This window comes from Falco rusticolus, chromosome 13, assembly GCF_015220075.1.
Source record: "Falco rusticolus isolate bFalRus1 chromosome 13, bFalRus1.pri, whole genome shotgun sequence".
NCBI classification, from domain to species: domain Eukaryota; kingdom Metazoa; phylum Chordata; class Aves; order Falconiformes; family Falconidae; genus Falco; species Falco rusticolus.
The window spans coordinates 27,584,731-27,601,072 of NC_051199.1; the positions used below are offsets into that span (position 1 = coordinate 27,584,731).

At 43.9% G+C, this 16,342-nt stretch overlaps 1 protein-coding gene across 2 annotated transcripts; it reads right to left on the bottom strand.

Annotated features, from left to right (window-relative positions):
• Window positions 1-703: 703 nt before the first annotated feature.
• OTOL1 (otolin 1) lies at window positions 704-14,021 on the bottom strand. 2 transcript variants are annotated; one of them, XM_037407655.1, is made up of 9 exons: window positions 13,941-14,021; window positions 12,294-12,444; window positions 11,886-12,079; window positions 10,735-10,836; window positions 6,805-6,937; window positions 5,326-5,685; window positions 3,610-3,699; window positions 2,628-2,699; window positions 704-2,482 (listed from the first exon to the last, which is right to left on the bottom strand). In XM_037407655.1, exons 6-9 carry the CDS (start codon window positions 5,675-5,677, stop codon window positions 1,587-1,589), a joined length of 1,410 nt encoding a protein of 469 aa, XP_037263552.1. In that variant the 5' UTR covers window positions 5,678-5,685; window positions 6,805-6,937; window positions 10,735-10,836; window positions 11,886-12,079; window positions 12,294-12,444; window positions 13,941-14,021; the 3' UTR covers window positions 704-1,586. The 2 variants fall into 2 exon arrangements, with proteins under 2 accessions (XP_037263552.1, XP_037263551.1); XM_037407654.1 differs by lacking the exons at window positions 10,735-10,836; window positions 11,886-12,079; window positions 12,294-12,444; window positions 13,941-14,021 and adding an exon at window positions 7,889-7,992.
• Between the last annotated feature and the right edge of the window lie 2,321 nt (window positions 14,022-16,342).

Genomic DNA, 16,342 nt, shown 5'->3' on the forward strand with positions numbered 1-16,342 from the left:
TTAACAGCTGCCAGAGAATTCATAAACTGAAATCTGCATCTTTTATATACTTAGTGCTCTGGATTTGAACCACATAGGAACTCAGATTAAGCACCAAATGAAGTACCAACTTTTTGACAAAGCCAGTACATCTCCCATTTGAATTGTTGATATTAAAAGAGGGTTGCAAAGCTGATGAGCTGAAGGACCCTTCACTGGATCAGCCTTTCAAAACTGCCTTGTTTTTATCTTAAAATTTAACAGCAATTCTCTGCTGTTAATTTTCTCACTGGATTGAAAAAAAACCCTCAGGAACTCTTCATCTTGGTGCTGTGTAAAAAGAAGACACTAGGGACAGGGACATGATTTATGATGGTATTTAAATATGGTCTGGAAAGCACCATGGCATTTTAAGCAAGGAAACCAGGACCAACGGGAACAGCAGCCTAATTCACCCCATCTGTGTTGGGGTCAGACCCAGCATTCCTTGGCTCACCGGGAAAGTGTCCCAGGCTGGCCATTGCCCGAGAAGACAAGTTAAACCCAGTGCCACTGAAGGCTAACTATGAGACTTGAGTGTTAGTTCAAAAAAAGAAAGAGTGATTGGAACAATTCTGTGTGCCTTAGTTAATATGACAAAGGTGGCGTAAAGTTAACTACGATGGGAGAAGGTGCATTAATAAGGAAATATATCCAATCTGACATCCAGAGATTATTTCATGCCATACTTTTATTTCACAAGATTCAGTTCCATTGTGGTAAACCAGCTTTTTAAAACCATGCCCAGACATCCACTGGGCCCTGCCATGGCTGAGGACTCACATAAGTGCCAAAGCCTGCTCCTGGCCACTGCCACCGCCTCCTCCTCCTCCGCGCAGCAGAGGGTCACCGCACAGCATCAGCCGAACCCTCAGCCGCTCAGACCGGGGGGTCTGAGTAGACTAATAAAGTGGATTTGCATCTCACAGTTACTTTAGAAAGTTGCAAGATATATTTTTGCCTAAGGACAATAAAGGTTTTTTTTACACTTATCAAATAGCTCTAATACTCTTAGACAAACCTTTATATAATTCATGACCAAGTCTAAAGTACTACATAATACTGATTCAACGATAAAGTAACTTTAAATCTTTTCATGTGATTTCAAGAAACCTACTGTTCATGTTCCTGTCTGATTAAGCTCTATAAATCAAACTCTGCAATCTCTCCCAAAAACCAATGGTTATCAGTACTGATTTCCAGAGGAGTTTTGACCACGCAAGGATTGCAGGAACTGGTTGCGCTAAAATTGCAGTTGGACAATGAGTTTCATTACATAATTTGAATAGGCTAATTACAAACCTGACATCTGTGATGTGAAATCCCCTATCCATGCTGGTCCTGCATTTGGACGATGGTTTCTCTTAGCTATCACCCACCTGTGCAAAGGACATGCTGCATCTTGGGGCTGCTAGATAAAACTAATCCACATACTGCAAATATAAATATTTTTGTTAAAAGATCACAAAACCTAGCAACTAACCAAACGATGCTAAACTGATGCTCATTTCTGCTCCCTCAGGCAGAGGGAAAGGCATGTTTCTCAGTACCATCTTTGCCCTTTAAACCTATAGCAGGATCTCAAAAACATCTGGATACAGAAGAAAGCCTGTAAAGACACTGTCGTCCTCAGCGCTGACATAGACCCCGTTCCAGTCCCGCGCCACCTCCAGCCACACCTGGTCGCCCGCACTCAGCTTCAGGACGGTCAGAAAGGATGCCTGGTCGATCTCCTGGCCATAGAGCGTCTCACGGGCTTTGGCCACCTTCCTGCTGCGGGCGACGAGGCTGACGCGGGCTGGGCGCCCTCTCACCGTCAGGTGGTAGGCGAAGACGTACGCCCCAGGCACGCTGCAGTTGAATTTCCCCGTGGAAGGGTTGTAATCTTCCTGGTCATTGTACAAGATCTTATCAAATCTAATGGGGACGTTGGGTGGAGGGAAGGGCTTGGACAGGCCAGCGCTGAATGCTGATCGCAGGAGCTTTGCAGTGTCCCCTCGGGCACCCTTTGCCCCACGGGAGCCTTTCTTTCCCGGGGCCCCTCGGCCCCCCTTGCTGCCGGCAATCCCCTTGGGCCCAGAAGGTCCCATCACACCAGCGGGTCCCAGGTCCCCTTTTTCACCCTTAGTGCCTTGCTCGCCCTTTTCTCCCTGTTTCCCATCCACTCCCTGAACACCCTCAACCCCCATCTCCCCCTTGCTCCCTTTTTCTCCCTTTGCCCCCCCTTCCCCTCTTTCTCCTTTCGCACCTTTTCCCCCTGGCTCCCCACAGTACCCCTTCTGCCCTGTGTCTCCCTTTTCCCCTTTGTCCCCCTGTTCTCCATCCACTCCCGGGTCTCCAGCATCCCCCCTATCTCCCTTGTCTCCTTTGGTCCCATTCTCACAAGTGTCCCCTTTGGACCCCTTTTGTCCCTTCAGTCCAGGGAAGCCGTAGTTGCCCTTATTGCCTTTTACTCCAGCTTCACCTAAGAAAGAGTGGGGGCAAAGAGGGGGGGAAAAAAATAATTAAATCCATTAGTATTGGATTGCTTTGGAGACAGAGGGGCATCACCGACAGCAAAGGCAAAGGTCAACGCTATATTCCTGGGTCTCCCAGCCCGTGTTACGTACCTTGCAGCCCAGGTTTGCCTGGATAACCGGGGTTTCCACTTACTCCTCGCTCGCCTTGCTCCCCTTTGCCTCCTAGGACATTTCACCATTAATATACTGTTGGTGTGTTGTGTCTGCAGCACAGCAATCATTACATAGAAGATGACTGGTACCATTTTGCATCTCCCCCTCACTTCATTAAATAAACCAAACATGAGCAATGTGTGTTGTCAAGAAATGCTTTCAGAAACCTTGGCTGAATCTCACAGCTCCAAGCACCATCACACAGACAACCGCATCGACTCAGATGTTTAATCAGCGCCTCACTGGGAGGCAGTTGCTACTGTTTAATGGCGAGATGGAGAAGATGACAGCTCTGCCTTTCGCACTCCACAGTTGCCAAAAGCCTTGTTCAAGAAAGCCTAAAAGACTGTGCTAGCTGAACTGCGCAGCACGGCGCTGCTGGTAACCCCATTAACAGCTTTGCTGTGTGTTTCTCCATAACCAAAGGCAGCCGCAGGATCCTACCAGCAGCGAGTGGCAGCAGGACAGAGCTGCTCCGAGCCTGAAAGGAAGGGCAGGGTTTCCTTTTGGTTACTACTGATGGATAGTAATTGCTCTCCATCTTAGCTGAAATAATTCTGCCTGAGATACCTACACTGAAATGCAGTATCTATACCTGCGTGTAGCTTCCACAGTGGTTTTTTCCTACTTGTGTCCCTTATCCAAAGCAAATTCAAACTCCCATTAAAATCCCATTTTGAACACCCATGCAGAACAAGGAGTTTCGAGTGAGATCTTTATGAGCAGCTATTCCTATACTGCCTGCGCATACGCTACCACTGAGTTATTGTCCCTGCACTAACGCCAGCTAAAACTCCTGAGGTGTCAATCTGTATCAGTATACTCCATTTCCTTTTAAAAATATGTTTTCATATAATTTTGTCATATTTGATGAGGACAACGACATCTGTTTTCGAAATGAGCGCTTAGTCTGCTTTACCTCTTTCCCCTTTAGAACCTTTTGGACCTTGAGGACCTGGGGCTCCCTGCAGACCTTGCAGACCAGCATCTCCCTTTTCCCCCTTGGGACCTGTAACATAATCACATCAACAGTATTATCTTAGTAACTCAAAGGTTTACCTTTATAAAGAAAAATTGCAGTAACACCTAAGCAGCCTTGAGGAGTGCGTGTAAGGCAAACTCCATTTCCACCACCCTGGCAAGAGCTGGCCATTTTCTTTGACATTATACAACCAATGCAAAGAAAGCGTGAGACAGACGGGTTTGGCCCGAGCCCCGCTCCCCAACACCTTGCAAACACTGCAGCCGAGACCTTACAGCGGGGCGAAAGGTGCGGGGTGGCCCGGGCAATGCCGCACTGCTCGTGCTGAAATTAGTGGGGTGCATGCTCACGGGTCCCCTGGTCAGGCACGCAGCTCCCCAGCCTCTTCCTTTCAGCTACTGTAATCCCCAAACCTTACAGTTTTGCATTTCACTCTTGGCTGTAGGTAGACTTTTTAAAACCAACTTTCAGCTGCCTCAGAGTCACAGGAGCTCAGACATTCATAAAACATCAGAAGTAATCTGTGTTTAATATTTGAGTGCATCTAAGGAGCTCCCATAGCTTCATAATTGCCCCTCTCCCTAAAAAGAATTAAGTCTGCAAATATAAAAGTGGAACCTGGCAGACAGCTCCACGCTGCATAAAGGATAGGTTGAAAGGCAAGCAAGCTGGCTTCAATCTTTTTTTTATATACTTTTTCATCCACTTGGGAATCTAAAGACTCCAAGTGCATGTCTGGGAGCAGGCTGTGGCAGCTTCAGTCATCACAACACACCCATTTGACACAAGGGCTTTTCCATCAACACTCAGGAGACGTATGAATGCAAACTCCCTCTGCAGCCACTATAATTTCCATTAGCCAATCCCTCCCGAGCTATGGGAAGTGAAAATCCCTCGAGTACATTGTATTGAAAGAAAATTATTTCATGATTTTACCACCTTTCCTCAGATGAATAGTTTCTGTCTCCAGTATTAGTGCTATTGAAGTGAACATTTGCAGACTAATGCACTATTCGTTATAGCAGTAGTAGAATTACTTGCTCTATAGAGATGTATTTTAGCAGTAGAAAAAAAAAGACAAAGTATCTTATAAAATATTTAGGTGCTCTATACAGAGCTGTGTCTTGTGAGAGCAAGTATTTAATTTAAAATTTGAACCCAAAATTCTTTTTGTATTTAGCTTTCTCTTCTCCGGGGGGGGGTGGAAATCCAAGAAAAAGAGGGGTTTATCATAAACCTTCAGCAAAGATACAAAACTGTTTGCAGGTAGTTTTGAGGGCCACAAAACCATGGTTGAAGTGAATGTGAAATTAAATCTGTGACTCCCAGGGGATCAGACACAAGGGACAGAGAATCAAAGAGTGCAGCCGGCAGCAACGCGGTATGGGGCCAGCTCTGCATGCGCTCCCACACCAGTGCGGTCCCCAAACCCCCTTTTGGGGGGCTTTCCCACTCATATTGGCATTGTATAACATCTGGGATGTAGTTAGCATGCACTTTTTTTGCTCTGGCTTTACGTGAGGAATAGTCACATTTGGCGTTTGCCGCACAAGTCTTGCCAACTCATTTCTTGAAGGAAAAGCAGGAGATTCTTTGATAAATTCTTTGGTTTATGTGCTTTAGCTGAGAGTGGGGAGGCAGGTACCACCATACCTGGGGGTCCCTGCTCTCCTGGCTTCCCCCGGGGCCCCGCGACAGGTGGGCAGCAGTCACAGCAGTTGAAGAAGAAATCGGCTGCATCGAGTGTGTAGTTCTCAAAGGGGAAGAGCGTGGTGGCCCCTCGGGCCATGGGGCTCAGGGTGGGTAAGTCGGCTCTGCCCGCTGCTGCTGGGAATGAGCTTTTCCCCACGACAGGGGTGAGGGGCGGGTGGGAGGCACCATTGCCCACCAGCTGTAAGGGCTTCGGCTTCGTGTACTTCACAGCTGGGGTCACCTTCACTCCCGCGTGCACAGCAGTAACAACCAGCATCACAAACGCCGAGACGGAGCCCGGTGAGCTCCTCATGTTGGCAGCTGTAGGAAGAGATGAACACAATAACAAATTGCTGCACAACACCCTTCCCATTTGCATGTTCCCACAAAGCCAGAAGACCTGCACGAGTAGTGTCAGGCACATGGGGGCATCTGCCTAGAGGAGTACATTACAAAGCCTCACTTTTTATGGGGAAAGTAAAGCAAACTTAGCAAAACCTCCTGCCTGCTCACCCCAGCTGACCATCACCCTACAGAGCACTTGCTGTCCAGCTGCTCCTGTTAGCTGTGGTTGGAAGTGCTGCCACAGCTACCAACAGCAGTTCAAGGGACTGACTGCGAGTTACACTGGGACACATGATGCCTCTCTTCTGAGTGTATGATTAGGATTAATTCAATAATGATTTCAGAGTCCAACACAACTGCACATCACAAAAAGCATTGCTCTAAAAGAATAAATGGAAACAAAATGAAATATCAAGTATTCCAAAATTTTTAAGTCAATTTTTTCCTTGTTACTGGCTGATTTTCTGGACTTGCATATTCTTCTAGTGTAAACTTTCAGATTTGTTCTTTTTATTTTTAAAGTGTTGATTTAGCTGAACCAGGAAGAAAGAACAAAGCAAGAAGCACACATGTTTTGCTATAGGACAGATGATGCCTCTCAGATGACTTGTCATATAAAGCATCTTTGTTTCTTTTTTAAACCAGTGTACTGACCTGTAAACACAAACGGAACAGACTCCCTTTCTTGCTGAACCTGTAATCTAACCTTCCTTAGCAGCTAAGGCCCTTCATTACAGGAAAAAAGTCACCAGGAGAGATGCTGACTACCCTTGCCACCCAGAGGGCAAAAGGAGATCCAACTCAAAGTCAGGTATTTGGGAGCTAGTTTATAACATCTCTATCTTTAAGAATTCAGTTTTAGAGGAAAGGGTCAATATTTTTTCCTTTTTCACAAAAAACCCAATCATTTAATGGAAAATGGATTATCCACACAAAATCCTCAGGGATCACTGTTGCCATTGCTGTCATTCAACCCCTTCTTCACCCCATCAGCTCCAGTAAAGGATAAATTATCCCTTCTCCATGCATGTGTCAGGCCAGGACAGGATGCCAGGCACTGATTTTTGTCATAGGCGCACATTTGGTCAACCATACCATGAAGCGTGTAACTCCGGGGCGGTTGGCGCGGGAGGGCAGGGCTCAGCACAGGCAGGCAGAGAGCAGCCAGACCTCACAGCCGGCAGCAGGGACGCAGCCGCAGTCGCAGAGAAGGAGGGTCATCTGCCACCTAGGAAGAGAGAAAAAAGCACCAAATTCTCCTTTTGAAGAATATACTCATGCAGGAGTGTTTTGCCACGGCTGGAGGTAACTAAATAAACCCCTAACTTCCACACACCTAAAGCCGGCAGCAGAAAGAAGCTGCAACTTTAGAGACTCAGTAACTTTATGGGGCGATGGTAAATCAGTTTTCAAATCAAAACCTTTTCTATGTTTTACCGTCACAAACCACTTCTGCAACAAGCTCTAAAACCAGACAGTCTCCAATCACGTAACCAGATTGATGGATTGCTGTCAAATACTGGAAAAACATAATTAATAAAAAAATTACACCTTATGCGTCTGTTTAGAAAATAAATTGCTCAGAGCAGGGAATCTTTAAACAGAATATCATTATAATGGACAGGACTGTTCCTAAAATAATTATTCCTAAATATATAAATGATTTTTAATAAAGCTGAAATTTGGGATTTTTCCTTACATTAGCTTACTACCACTGATTCTAAAATCATTCATTTGAATCTCCCTGCTAGGAAAAATTATGATTCGCAGTGGACACAAAATATGAAGAATTAAACTTCGTTGCAGTGACATCTTGTTCAATACACTTGTATTTAATTGGATCCAAATATCTATTCATTGTTAGCATGTGTCCCGTAATTGCATTGTGATAATATATTTGCACTTTTGTTTGGTCCCTAAAATTATAGTATTTAGATATTCCAGTTCCCAACATGTATTTAACCCCAGTCTCCCAGATTTAAATATCAGGAAAATGATTGTATTTTCTATTATTCAATTATTTCAAGAGGAAAAACAGTAGTCCTCATGCAGCTATATATTCATTACAGACAGTAAAACTTATTGAGACAAATTATATTGCCACTGCATCTTAAATTCTATGACTTCATTGCAAATATCCTGCTTGAAGGCTAAACAACCAGTGCATGCTACCTCCTACCTTATAAACGGTCCTGCTCCCAGGACGATCACCCCTCAATGGCACTTTGAAAAAGGCAATCTTATTTTCGGACAATCAGTTTTATTTGTGTAACAGCTGCTCCCATGGCCAATGAGAGCCTGCATGGTGCAGGGAGAAGGGGGGATTGGCAAAGTCCCCTGAAAGGAGCAAGGTGACCTTGAAATCCGAGGAAATTCAAACACTTTCCCCAGGCTGGGATGCTGCTCTTCACATGGGACTTTTTGGGCTCTTCCCCCAACACCATTTTTCAGGGCTTTAGGGACACTCCTCTTTCAACACACAGCATCAGGTTTTGGTACCATCAGACTCAGCATGAATTTGCCCATTTGCGTCAGCAGGGTCCAGGTTTCTCTCCCGGTATTTAGTGCAATATGGCATCGTGGTCCCCTCCTTGTGGTGGGAGTTCAGAAAGAGTGAAGGAGAAATGACAGAAATAGCTGTATGGCGTCATGAGTGCACGTGTGCATGTGCCTGCATGGAAATGCACCAAAAAGAGGAATTCAGCCTCAAATCTGGGCTGTCCCAGGTAAATGCAGAGATGGAACAAGCAAACATTTTCTTCTCTCTCCATCTCCAGCGCAGATCATGGTACCTGCGGGCGGCTGTGCTGCACAGTGCGGTGGCAGAACACAGCCCTGCTGGGAAAAGGAACAAATCCATCCGAGGAGGGTTGCTACAACGTTGTTCTTATTGGAACCGATAGCCCCTCTGGATTTCACAGGCTAATTGATTTTCCTCACTCTTTCCCAGCAATCATAGCACTCATTTCCTTCCCCAGTGGCCTTAAAATGGGCCAGTTTTTATTCTTGGATTTCCCAACCCAGTTCAGAGTGCAGTGCAAAACACAGGAACGTAAAGGTTCCCTTTCATCGCCTTGTCTTGGTGAAATATGAGCAAGGAAACCACCTCATTCAGTCAGTCTGAATTTACTACATACCAGTACACTCAAAGCTCAGCTGCCAGACAATAAAGGCTGCTTGTTTCAGGTGGGCTTGAGAAAACAATCAATTGTCCTTTAATGTAAGTGGAGAGAATCATAATCCTCCGTGATTTATGTGTGACCACCCTTTCCTGCACAATAGTCTACAGCTTTCAGCAATAAAAAGTTGATTAAGGAGAGTCTATTACTAAGAATACGAGGCCAGATTGATTCACCAGCTTCTCAGGCTATTCCAAAGAAATCAGTTAGGAGTTTTGCAGTGAGATACTCTAACCTAACTCTAAGTGTAGGACATGGGCTTGTCACATCTCCTGCAATGGAACCTGCACCAGCACTCAGTGATGCTCATTCATACAGCTGAAAACAGAGCTGGGTCCTGAATTCAAACAGTTTTTTATAAAAACACTAATAATCATTTTCAATACTGTAATTGGACTCATTGTTTTAAACTGAAGTTAAAAATACTTGTCTTCAGCAGTTGTAATTCTGACAAGATCATGGACGCATAAATTGCAGATAAAAGGTAATCAAACCAATTATAATTAAAACCTTATTTTGATCAAGACTTTTCATTAGCCACAAAAGTTACTGAACAGAAGATTAAGCATTTTTAACAAAGATTACTGCATTTTGCAGTGTTGCCTCCACACTCACTGAAGCTGCTACTCCATATATTTCAATTTAATGCTATATTTGCTGCACACTAAAGCTAAAGCAAGAAACACGCTTTAATCCTAGGTTAGTTTATTTTCCTGAATAGCATGAATAATAGTAGTCTAGGATAGTATTATTAGATTATGTGACAATTGCAGCTTTTTAAATTATACAGTGCTTACCGAGTTACTGAAGCAGTCTGGAAAACTCATGGGCTGAGATTATAAATTAAGATTTAGCACTAGATTAGATTAATCACTTTGTTTATTCAGAGGATCTGGATCTCCATTTTACTGATATAAATGATGCATGTGGGCTGTTAAAATTCCTTAAAAGTATGTTTGAAACACACTCCTAGCCTTGCATATTTGTAGATAACTGGTCTTGATTTGCAAAGTTCAGTGTCCTGGTTTTAGCTGGGACAGCGTTAATTTTCTGCCCAGCAGCCGGTACGGGCTGTGGTTTGGGTGCAGGGTGAGAATCCTGTTGATGACACACCGATGGGTTAGCTGGGGCTGAGCCGGGCTCACTCGAAGCCAAGGGCTTCCCAGTTTCCCCAGCACGAGGAGCTGGGAGGGGACACAGCCGGGACAGCTGACCCCAGCTAGCCCAGGGGCTGTTCCATACCATAGGGCGTCACGCTCGGTATATAAGCGGGGGGAGGTGGCCGGGAGGGGCCGACCGCTGCTGGGGGCTGGCTGGGCATCGCTCAGCGGGGGGGAGCAGCTGGTGGTGCATCGCTGGTCGGTCTTGGGTTTTATTCCTCTCTCTCAACCCCCTTTTCATTACAATTGTTGTTGTCAATATTTAACTTTATTTTAATTATTAAATTGTTCTTATCTCAACCCACAAGTTCTACCTTTTTCCCAATTCTCCTCCTCATCCCTCCAGGGAGTGGGGAGTGAGTGAGCAGCTACACAGTACTTAGCTGCTGGCTGGGGTTAAACCATGACATTAAGTTAAAAATAGCTGTGTCCATGCTACTGATTTCTACCAGCACGTCCACCAGCCATGGGCAGGAAGGGCTGTGATCTTCTGCTAACTGCTGGGTCACTAAAACCTCATCCTGGGGCTTGGCAAAAGCAAACATGAAATCCAATGCATCCTGGAGGAAGCTTTAACCAGCATAAAGCAATTCCCCCAGGAAGCAGCATCCTTGCAACCCCAATGTCAGCTCCCCATCACGATCAGAGATGGGGGGGAACAGAAGGACCTCACCAGAGACCCTCACCTCTCCTGTCCTCTGCAGCCTGTTGCTCCTGGGACACAATGGCGTCCTGAACCTGGATGCCGCAGAAACCTTGTCCTTATGGGATCTTCTCCTTGGCTGCCACTGAAACACAGAGGGACACAGCAAACTGTGTAAATGTATTTTTTATTAAATTAATGGAGTATTTCTTAAACAAGATCAGCAACAGAGATTCAAAAAGCACTTCTCAAAGGGTTCCACTTCCAATTATTTGCAAATGAAAATAGAAAATTTAGACCTGCAGGTGCAAGGTAGACTGATAAATTAAAAAAATCTGGTTTGGAAATACAATAAAGGAGGAAACAGTGAAAACCAAAGCAGCAGAGAAAATAGGCTAGGTTTGTGATAATAAGTAATTTAAAATCTTAATGCTCAACTATCAAGAAGGAAAACTGGAAAAGAGAATATTCACATAGAATAGGAAGTGGGTAAAAATGGAATTAAATTATATTTGAGCTGAATAAAAAGTGTTAAAAGGAAATTACATTTCTGTGTGAAAAAAATAGTTAGCACTTCTCACAAGATTTCCCACAACAATTTAGCAGGCTTCCTAGAAAAGGCCCTTCCCCCCGCCCCGTAATTTTATTTTCTGAAACACTGAAATGTGTTTTGGTTTCCTTTATTCATTATCACAAAGCAACTGAGCTAAACAGAAAACAGACTGAAATGAAAATTTTCTGCAATGTTGTTAATTAGGGGAGGGAATATTTCCATAGCAGACAGTAAAACAGATAAGTTTATCAAGTCAAGATACAACTTTTTTCCCCCTCTCTCATGTACTCAATATGCTGTACCCTCCTAAATGTCGCTTAGAGGCAGCACTAAATGGTCAGCAGGAATTCACCCTTGCTGGGTGAAAGAAAAATGGAAGGCTGCATTATTTTTTTTTTTAAGACCTGCTGGAAAAGCTATGGTTTAATTTTCTCCCCCATTTTCCTTCTGTCCCTTCTCTTCTTTTCAAGCTGGAAATCCAGCCAGCCCATGTTTTCCAGGCTGACCTCTTTCCCCAGGGACATCAGGGTGCCCTTTGGGCACCAGCACTCCTTGAACACCACGTGACCCCATGTGTCTCTGCCAGCCCTTCCCACCCACTTGTCCTTTGTCCTCCTTGGACCTCTTTTCTCCCCACTTACCTCCCAGTTCCATGTCATCCTGGGACCCAGTTGCCCTTTGTAGCCTGCAGTTCCTGGAGGTCTTCCAGGACCAGTTTGTCCCCTCCAGGAAGGAAGTCCTACTTCACCACTGAGCTCCTGATACCTCTTTTCTCCTGGTCCTCACTGTCCAGGTCCTCCTGGGGGTCCTTGTATTCCTCTCTTCCCAATGTATCCTGGTTTACCCAGAAAAGGGAAGAAATCGTTAACTTCCCTTTACTGAGAGCAACCTGTCAGAATAGACAGAATACAGCTCTGTAGGAAAGCCTTCACTGGTCATCAGATTACATTTTCACCCAAATAATGTCAATTTTTTGCTATGCAACATACAACTACTGAGAACTAAGCTCTAAGCGTAAAAACACCACAATAAAGCAAGGAATATCTTACAAGATCAAAATCTTTTTCCATCTGGGGATACTTCTCTTCAGATGCCACGGAGAACTTCCCGCTCCAGGGACACTGCAGCCGTCCTGGAAACCAGGAGGTCATGTGTGGTCTGTCCATGTGCAGAGCACTTGGGATGGTAGTTTGCATTTTTCTGCAAAAGAATTATGAACTAAATGCTTGAGAGAAATAAAACATAAAACTAATAACAACAAATTTTCTTTGGATTTTGCCTTTACAGTTGTTCTGTTTTCAGCTCAAAATTTGGGGGGGGGCTTTCATTCATGACAAAAACTTTAAATACTGTGTCATGTAAAAATTAAACAAGTCATTGATGTAGAAAATGGAGCTACTGCTCATGTAGGATTTCTAAATGATTGACTTCAGAAAAATACTGCCATAGGGATTTTCATTAGATGCAAAGGAATAAAATAATATCCCTGTAAAATCAGTATAATTGCATTTAGAGTTATTAAGATTCAGATATCAAGGGGAAAATGAGATCAGACTGCAGCAGTCTATGCCAGTATATCCCACAAACCCTACGCCATATGTTGTTTTAAATTTCCTAGGTCTGCAGGATGGCAGGGCAGTTACACCTAAATAGAGATTTATTGCATTTTAAAGTATAATGGCTAGAAGGATCCAAAAGCTACCGTTTCACATAAATAAGCATTTGGGGAGTTATTTAAGGACTATAAGAACTTCATGATACCTATTACATTCTATTGAGTCAATCACCCTAAGAGTCCCTAAATGCATATTTAAAACACCAGTAACATGTACTTATTTATGTGAGAGACCAGAATTACAGCACACAAGTTCTAGCTTGTCGGGCTGAAAACCTACACTGGTGCTGATTTTTGAAGCCCTTTTAGGAGTGTGAAACGGCCCTGCAAACAAATGCGCTGCCCCATGTGCCGCACCACCCACCGCAGCGGGAGCAGAGTGCGGCACCACTCCAAGCCCTGCTCCGGGGCACGGATCTCCTTTGTCAGGATCTACAGGTGCCTCTGGTCTTGACTGAGAAACACATCCATTGTGCTCCTTGGAAACTCTAGACGGCCAAAGGTAAAAAGTGATAAAATTACCTGGCTCCCCTTTTTCACCCTGGTCTCCCTTTGTGTGCTGGGCTCGGGGATGTCACAGAAACCCTGCTTTTCTGGTGTACTGTTGTTTTCCTTCAGTGTGCTTAAGAAACACAATAGTCCTCAATAGCGGTGCCTTTGCTAATAGCAAGTGGTGGGATAGTTTCCCTCCTCTCCTCGTCTCCAGTACCGTCTTTCATGGAAGACGATATTTGCTGGGGTGGGTCTGAAATGCCAGGCTGGCTGGTGACAGCAGCTAGTCCCTTTGGGGTGAGGGTTCTCAGCCCCTCCACCAGCTGCATGCTGCAGCTGAGGATGCCAAAGCAGCCCAGGAGCCCCCCCAGAAGCCACCCTCTGGGACCACTTCTGTGGCATGTGTCCCCAGCCGGGGACAGCAGGGACAGCAGGTGGCCATGGCAGGTCCCTGGTTCTTGGTCCCTGTCCCCTGCTGTTCCTGGTATCAACGGGAAGCAGCTGAATGCACCACCAGCAAGCGCTTTCCCAGCAAAATGATAACTTCTACAAGAAGCAGAGAAGCAATATGCAAGTGCAAGTATCTCACCTGAAGAATATCTACCAAAGCAGAAGCTTCCTTCCCATCCACAAGTACAGAGATTGTTGTATGCAGAGGACTGGATCCAAAAATAAAGAAGAAAAACTGCATATATTGCACAGTCCTAAAAGAAGCACAAAAAGATCTCCACTGTCACTATTTGCAAGACACAGAGAGCAACAGCTGTCTTATTGCAGCTTCCTGGAAATTATATTTTCTTGTTGAAAACTCTTTTTTCATGTTTAATATATGAAACCCATGAGACAGACCCAGTACCTACTGCCTATGAGGTAATGTGCTGCCTTCACGTTCCTTCATGAGCAAATTCTGCAGCTTAAAGTGGCCACTCAACACTTCATGATGTATATCCCCGTTTTTAATTATTCTGAGATCAAAATAATCCCAAAGGAGGTACATCATGCCTATGGCATATTACAAACCAGCAGTTTTATGTATCCAAATTTATAACTGATTATATTTAAATAGATACCTAAACGATTCAAAATATTTCTTTCTCTCAGGCTATATATTTGTTTGTGAATAATCTGGGAGAAATCAGTGACCTCTATAAACAGTTGTAAGCTGTAATTTATCTATTTATCTTTAAAACTACTCACACTGTGGACTACAGAACTGTATTTTGGCTAATATCTTAGGAAAGAGATGAACTGTCAGAGTGATTTTATATGAACATCCAACTTTAACTGCATTTTCTGAACAATTTAAAGAGGTGACGGCCCTTTCTGCCTTCTGGTGGGTGCAAGTCGGAATCCAAAGTGCATTTATGTGCCAAAGTAAGAAGGAGAGAGGATCAGTGAGCTGGCAACAGCCCACCTGGAGAAAGATGCGCTGGAGTAGTCTAGAGGCTGTTTGGACCACCCTGAGCACAGAAGTTTCTGCATCTAAGCACTATAGTGTGTGGGGATATACATATATATATATATAAACATATATACACACACACACATGCACATATGTGTAAAAGGGAGTATTTCTAGGAGATTTTCCTGTTGCATATGGTTGAACTCAAAGAATGAAGAGTGCACCATAAAGTTTTAGATTGTCTCTAATTTTTTGTATGCTTGGTTGTACTGCTTCACTTGCTTGTTGTCTCACTCATCCCACATATCTGCCTTCCCCACTTTTATGGGTACATCATGCCAAGGCCTCCTCCTGCAGTGCACACCCCTATACCACCCTCACTCCAATGCCAGACCTGGCAGATGCAGCACAGGCGTTAGTATTTGGGGCTCTTTCAGGAAATAGGCAGCTTCTCGCTTTTCCTTTGCAAAGACCCTACAGGCTATAAAGGCCAAACACTTATAGTTCAAAACTTGGTCAAAAATAGCGAACCAGTATTGTTTCAAAATTCATACTCTAATATTCAAAATTTTAAAAATTTTGTTTGTTTGTTTCTTTGTTTTTTTGTGTTTGGAGGGGTTTTTTGGTTTGTTAGCCTTTTATTTTACCAATAAGGAGAGATTTGGCCATACAGCTGCTGCTGTATTTGGATCAGGTGCAATTATTCTCATGTATGTAAAGTTCCCATAAAGTTCCACAGACAAATAAAATTGACTTGGCTAGCTGCCAAGTTTTAGGATATTTTTTTTTTTTTTTTTTTGCTATTACAACAGGCAACATTTACCGAAGGTGTATGCTGGGATCACTAACACAGCAGCAGCCTATTAACCAGCAAAGGCCAGGTGTTGTTTTCTAAGAACCTTCATGCCAGCACTGTGGATTAAGCCAAATATTATCAGTTTTCATCTAGTTATTTTGCAGAGGGTCTCTCTAGCTCCATAACCTGCCACATTCCCTTCTGAAAGAAAAAAAATAATTAAAATCAGGAGCTTATGCCCACAAACCTTCTTTCTAAAAAGGGAGATGTAGTATCAAGCAGCAAGTCAGGCAACAGTACTGCCAACCCTCATAGTTTTGCCATGAGACTTAGGATATTTAGTACTCTTAAACCTTAATCTCTTAAAACCCTGTGATTGCAGAAAACTGCAGATTTTATTTTAGAAAGTCAGTTCTGAGCCTTGTGTAAAAAAGGCTCAGACTCTAGAAGGCAAATGACAAAAATCCCAAATGTAGTTATATTTAAATTTTTCCAGTCTCATAACTTGAGAAGAAATTACTCACAGCTTGTAATATTTAAGGGACTTCAACCTGGTAGCTACAATTTTTGCACAAAGAGATAAGCCATGTTTCTGATTTCTGAGTTGGATTGTGCCCTTGCCAGTATTAAGATGTACACGTATGAACAGCATCAACTAAAATACCAGGATGGTGGACTCAGTGACAGACTCAGCCTCTCCCTAGTCCTCAGCTACACTACCAGGCTTTTAATTATTGTAGGTTTTAAACAAAGTCTACGCTCAAGCTGCACCTGCCCAAGAGATGGCAATGTC

Excerpts from the sequence above, each read along its gene's own strand:
- OTOL1 (XM_037407655.1), bottom strand. The coding sequence starts at position 5,677 with ATGAGGAGCTCACCGGGCTCCGTCTCGGCGTTTGTGATGCTGGTTGTT. Across the intron at positions 2,700-3,609 it reads AGGTTCTAAAGGGGAAAGAG|GAGGCAAAGGGGAGCAAGGC; the intron begins GTAAAGCAGACT and ends GAAATGTCCTAG. Across the intron at positions 2,483-2,627 it reads AGGCAAACCTGGGCTGCAAG|GTGAAGCTGGAGTAAAAGGC; the intron begins GTACGTAACACG and ends ACTCTTTCTTAG.